Source organism: Anneissia japonica, unplaced genomic scaffold (genome assembly GCF_011630105.1).
Source record: "Anneissia japonica isolate Jap-2015-1 unplaced genomic scaffold, ASM1163010v1 scaffold6997_len847652_cov182, whole genome shotgun sequence".
Classification (NCBI taxonomy): Eukaryota; Metazoa; Echinodermata; class Crinoidea; order Comatulida; family Comatulidae; genus Anneissia; species Anneissia japonica.
Genome location: NW_022730884.1, coordinates 179,294 through 185,901, shown reverse-complemented (window position 1 = coordinate 185,901; position 6,608 = coordinate 179,294). Strand labels below are relative to the sequence as shown.

General features: G+C 32.5%; 1 protein-coding gene across 1 annotated transcript in view; it reads left to right on the top strand.

The window, feature by feature from the left end:
* The first annotated feature begins 1,662 nt into the window (after nucleotides 1–1,662).
* LOC117115177 (protein jagged-1-like) overlaps nucleotides 1,663–6,608 on the top strand; it is a 19,522-nt gene continuing 14,576 nt past the window's right edge. The window contains exon 1 of the mRNA XM_033258884.1: nucleotides 1,663–1,868. Coding sequence (XP_033114775.1) covers nucleotides 1,802–1,868 — 67 coding nt within the window. The 5' untranslated portion in view covers nucleotides 1,663–1,801. The remainder of the gene's footprint in view (nucleotides 1,869–6,608) is intronic.

Genomic DNA, 6,608 nt, shown 5'->3' with positions numbered 1-6,608 from the left:
CTAAAAAAGTTGGGGAATTATTTTCTAATAGCGTATTTTCATACGCCATCAAAACTATTGTAAATGGGTACATTGCAAATGTCATGATCTCACAACCAATACGTGTGAAAATTTCTCTACCATATTTAGGAAGATTTTCGATGCTATGTTAATATTAGAAAAAGATCAAAGATGTACAAGTAGCATATATGATCACAATATCTGCGTTAGTATTCACAAGAGACCTGCTCCATTTACAGATGAATTCAGAGGTATAATAGCTTCAGGCAGATAGAGTGCAGCTCTGAAGGTACCTAAACCCTAGCTTGCTCTGTCATTAGGCCTGTCACGCCAAAATTGGTCCGGGCCAAAAAAACGTCCGGCGGACAGATTTTGGCAGCCAAAATCGGTCCGCCGGACTACTAAAATCGGTCCTCTAGCCGCTAAAGCCGGTCCCCACTTGGATAAAATTGGTCCGCGTCGGACTGGCCACCTCACTTTGTATCTCGACTATGCTCGTAGGGTATGATTGCTTTTCCATTGGAGTGGAGGAAAGTAATTTATGCTTCTCCCACACTCGCAAAGTCTTTTGCAGTGACAGAATTGATCCAACACGATTTAAGACCACATATCGTTTAACTTCTTTTCGTACTTTTACACCAAACGGTATACTAAGCGCGCGCGCGAAGCTTTACTTAATTTCACCTCACACATAAATAAAAACATATAATGAAAGATAACATATTTACCTATCATTTGATTCAAAAATATATATAACAACGTTATTAATATACAAGTTATAACTACTAAATAGACCCCGGACCGATATAGGCTTGGACTAAGTTGGCAGGTAATTTTAAGACAAAATGGGTCCGATGTGGACCGATTTTGGCCCCGGACCAAATTTTTCCTGACACTTCTGTGGATATCAGAATGTAACCTACATCATTTTGAACTTTTTATCTTAGAAACAACATTCTATATGTATCTCAGCTGCCTACAAATAGGCCTAGGTAATTCAATAGAAGGGCGTTCGTCTCGGGAAATTAAAGGCTTTATCTGGGGCATCGATATTGTACGCTTCACGCTCCCATTTAATGCTAGGCATACACGTACGTACATTGCAAATGTTTATATTTTTAAATTAAAAACCTAATGAGAGGATATTGATGATGTGATGATGATGATGATGATAATGATGATGATGACAACAACAACAATAATAAACACAACAATAATAATAAAACAAAATGTAATAAATAAAAAGGCAAATTAAATAGTAAAAGAAGTTTTTTAGGCAGTCCTTAAACGTAGTCAAGGACGTTGACTCCCTGGAGAATAATAGGAGCAGGATCCATAATCATTTACCTTTAACTTCACTGACTGTCTGCGACTATAGTTCACAGAAAATGTAATAAGTATTCAAATGCATGTTTCTTTGTATTAAATATTATTAGAAAGAATGAAAACATATCATTCTAATTACTTTAGATTAGAATTTCCAATTAGTTATTAATGCAACAAACAGAAAACAAAAGGAAGCGAACATGAATTACCTCAATTGGAGCAATTACTAACTATGAGTAATACTGCGAATTGTTGATTTATAAATGCTTTGTTTAGTACGTAATATCGATTACGGTACTGCAAGTTACTTGAATAAAATGAAATTCACATTGACAGTCAATTGAAGCAATTGCCAACTATAGTAATATACTCTGCGAATTGTTCATTTATAAATGCTTGTTTAGTACGTGATTACGGTACTCAACCTTGAATAAAATGAAATTTACATTGACGATGACAGTCATTTGGTAAAGACATGGAGAAACGCACAACGCGGATTTTGATGTGTTTAGTGCTCTTTGAATTCATATTAGAAGCATTGAGTAAGTAATTATATTTATTCTATATTATTATTATTATTATTATTATTACTAATCTTATTATATTATTCAACATTCTTAAAAGCATAATAATAATATTTCTAATCTTATTATTGAACATTCTTAAAATCATAATAATAATAATAATAATAATAATAATATTATTATTATTATTATTATTATTATTAATATTATTGGGCATAATACACTAAATTATTTCACTGCTCCGTTCTTCGACACTTTCAAACCATGTTAAAGGCTCGCTTGAACAGAACTAGTGAAAATTACATCTAGCTAGTCTATCCTACAGTGATAATAAATAGAGGGTTTGATTGCTAGAAAACTAAACAATGAGAAAAATAGGCTCCCAGCGGAAGCTTGTGTCTATACTGCCTTATACAGGAGTTTTTGTTTTTGAGTTTAATTTCATGTTCTTCAATATGCAGATGTGTGTCTTATTGTAGTGTATCTGGATTTTTCATGAACATTTTCTTTCATAACAATATTCTGTATACATTATATTACACTAAAACATGATTCAATTCTATTCTATTCAATTTATTTTATTGCCGCATACGTCATTATAGGCATCCACACAACATAGCATAAGCCTATACATGGTTAAATGCAATGATAATAATATTATGTGGGGGTAGTAACAAAATAATGCAAGACCTTTATCTATAAACAAACGTTATTTTAGAATATTCAGTGAGCAATTCACTGAGTTTTCCTCTCGAAGTCGCTGAGCGCGTGTATCCTAATTCCTGGAAAATTTGGGCCTTTATTCGGAGAACATATATTCATCCGAGTTATTTAGAAGTGCGTGTCATCACTGCAAAGAAGGAGACAGGTCAATTACTGATGAGTTAGTTCAAAATAAAAAAAAAGGCTGAAAATGAACATACATAAGATTCAAATATGAATGTAAAGCAATAAAGTGGTGGGCATTTACAGGTGTACATGTTAACTTCGAACATATATATGTGGATTTACCCTGGGAAATGTTTTTTTAATAATGGGATACGACATACAATGTAATTTCTGAATGAAGTGTCGGATACTTTTACCCTGGGACAAAATAGCATGCCTTGGTGTTTTATATTGAAATTAAATCTGGACTTAACGTAGCAAATCATGGTTAGCAGGCCATGGCACACAGGTATTTAGCATGGTCCTACAACAAGGTAGCCTAAGCAAGGCCTAATAATTCAGTAAAGTAAATTACTAATTCGAAATTTCGAATTACTAATTCGAAATTTCGAATTACTAATTCGTTATTTCGAATTACTAATTCGTAATTTTGAATTACTAATTCGTAATTTCGAATTACTAATTCGTAATTTCGAATTACTAATCCGTTATTTCGAATTACTAATTCGTTATTTCGAATTACTAATTCGTTATTTCGAATTACTAATTCGTTATTTCGAATTAATAATTCGTTATTTCGAATTACTAATTCGTTATTTCGAATTACTAACTCGTAATTTCGAATTACTAACTCGTAATTTCGAATTAATAATTTATAATTTCGAATTAATAGTTTGTAATTACGAATTATTAGCTCAACTTATTTGAGGCAACTTGCTGAGGCGGATATCGGCCAGGAGGGGCGCAGCTGTCGCCCCACCCCTTAGTCTCCTATATACGGTCCACTAAAAAAAAATAAAGAAAATAAAGGAAGGAGGGAAAAACTATTGATGAAAGTGCAACAACAGTTACGATAATTTTATCCCTGTTAATCTGACCATTTGCGAATCTGAGGGGTGGGGGAGGTCAGGGGTTCCTTGAGCAAAAAAGAAGAAAATTCGCATAATATATATATATGCCTATATATATGTATATATAGGCCTATGTATAAATATATATATATGTATATATATATAAATCAATAAAGAAAAGTAATATATATATATATATAAGGCATGTTGTGGCGAAATTGTTAAGTTGTAGCACAGTCCAGTATTTAGTAAATGAGCTATAAAATATGGGAGTTTAAAAAATTTCAAAAAAATCCAAATTTGTTTTTCACTAATAGATCAACAGGTTAATGTCTTATTAATCATGTCCCCAAAGTATTAGTTCTGGAAGTGGTTAACAAATTATTTATTTAACGTTATTTTTCATAGTTCATTCTATTAAACAATGTATGCACAAATAACTTTGAAAGGCAATTACTCAAAATCCTGTTTATCTTGACTCAAAGAGTACTGTGCTTTCACTTTCTAATAACTTAGGCTTGTAATGTCAAATTTCAATGAATGACCCCCCTAATTTTAAAGATCATATACTCAGGTATCTAAAAATACCAATAACTTGAATTTCAATTTTTGCTACAACTTAGCCATTTTGCCACAACATGCCTCATATATATAATAACACAAAGCGTAAATATATTGCCAATATTTATTTGAAATAATACCCTTCGAGCATAGCTCTTCAGAAATTTATAAGTACAAAAGACATAAGGTAAAAGCATAGTATGGTTTGCTATGTCAGAAATTGGGCTCCAGTTAGATTTTTTGCGCCAAAATGGATTTTATTGGCTAACTTTGTCATTTTTGGTGTGCTGAATTCAAAAGTTAGGTGCCATTTTTATCCATGTCATCAGCTGCCATTATGAATTTAAAGATGGTGAATGTTCTTTCATTGCATGTTTTCACTCATTCTTCTTTTATCATCTTGTATATTTTATTGTAACACATGTCAATTAATGAAAATAAATGTTAGTTTGAATTGAATTGAATAATTTTAGTCTTTAAAAATACGGGTAATGTAGTCATTTTGCTTGATATCCAAGAAACCGCTATATCCACGTAAGCATAAGATGGTTATATGCTTGTAATGATATATTGTTTGAAGGTTTGCATGGCGAAGTAAAAACATATATTATTGTTTGCGACAGATAGTTCTGAAAAGAACTGTTGTTGTTCGTTGAGATAATTATGTTTCGATTGAGTTACTTCAATCGTCTTCAGAAGAATAATATCTGTATAAATTTTTTAAAAAAATGAAATACTTACATGTTTTTTTTGGGGGGGGGGTGGGGGGTGAGACATGCTGCTGACTGGTTGAAACCATGACATGGTGTTGCAGATTGTCTTTTAAAACCAAATTATTCAAAACCTAAACGGAGGGAAATCTTTTTATTTAATAAAGCGAATTGGGAAAACATACACATTGACATGTCAAACCTTAGCGATAAAATTACTGGTTCCATAAAGCCCATTGAGGAAACCTGGGAAATCTTTACGTGGGATTTATCATGGGTAAATAAAGGGTTAGAAAAATAAACAAACATGATCCTGCCAACTACAGGCCCATATCTCTTACCAGCTGCACATGTAAACTTATGGAACATATTATATGTCGTCATCTTTTTTGAACATCTTTACAAACACAAAATCCTCACTGACATTCAACATGGTTTTCATGCTGGTCATTCATGTGAGTCCCAAGTCATCATCACCACAAACGGCATCCTTAAAAACCTTGACTAAAAAATAATTTTAGAAAACAGACTTCATCACTCTTATAACTTTAGCAAGGCATCTGATTGCGTACCCTACACTCTTCTTCATCCCTTAAAAAAATATGGCATTGATGGACAAATCTTATGCTGGATCAAATATTTAATCACTGAAAGATCCCAACGAGTTCTTGTGTGGATGGTAAGTCTTCCTCATACACAACAGGGCACTGTGCTTCGTCCTACCGTGTTCATATGTTTTATAAAGTCTTGATCCTGAAAATATAAAATCTTTTATCCATCGCTACACTGACGACTGTGTAAGATTTTGTCTTTTGGGGCCACCAAACAATCTAATTGACTTGGTTTATACCTGGGGAATGTGATTTAACAAGAGAAAATGCTTTGTCCTTTCCTTTTATTGTAGTAAAACCCCTAGTATATATCTTTTATTCCATGATACAGACACCTCTTCAACATGTGAACCACACTAAATGCCTAGGTATTGAATTCCCAAATATGAATTGGAACATCCACATTAGCACAATTACAAATCAAGCCAATTCAACATTAGGCTTCCTAAAACATAATTTCAAAACGGTCCCCAAAAGTCAAAAGCATTGGCATATTCATTACCCTTATTGGGCCAAAGCTTGAATATTGCGCTACCCTACCAAAAACAATAGATTTGTCCAAAATGACTACCGCAGTTGCAGCAGTGTCATATTCATAATTAACATCCTCGGCTGGTCATCTTTTGAAAACTGCTGTAAACAGCTACGAGATATTCTTCTTCATAAAATTATAAATAAACTTGTTTCCATAACATCTGCCGACTTCACTGTTCTGGCTCTACCCGAGCAGCTTATCTCAAGAAATTAAGTACATTAATAGCCCACACTGACATTTATTTTTTATCTTTTCCTGACCCATCCATTAAACTTGCCTTTATATGAACTTAGGAATTCCATCTCTAATATTTTCAAATAATTCTTTTCATAGATTATTTTCATAGATTAACTGTCAGATCAAGAATTATTTCTTGCCATTGGTATCCATGTAATCCAGTGCTATCATATCTCGTGAATATAATTTTTATTTATTTATTTATTTTTATTGGCTTCTTTTTTTTCACATCTTATTAAAATTGGTCCGCATTTACTATCTGGTTGTGTATGTCTAGTTAAAACTGTCCTTTTAAAATAATGAAAAAGTAATTAAAATATTAAAATATGAATCCATAAAAAATATAAATCCATGGAAAGAAATAA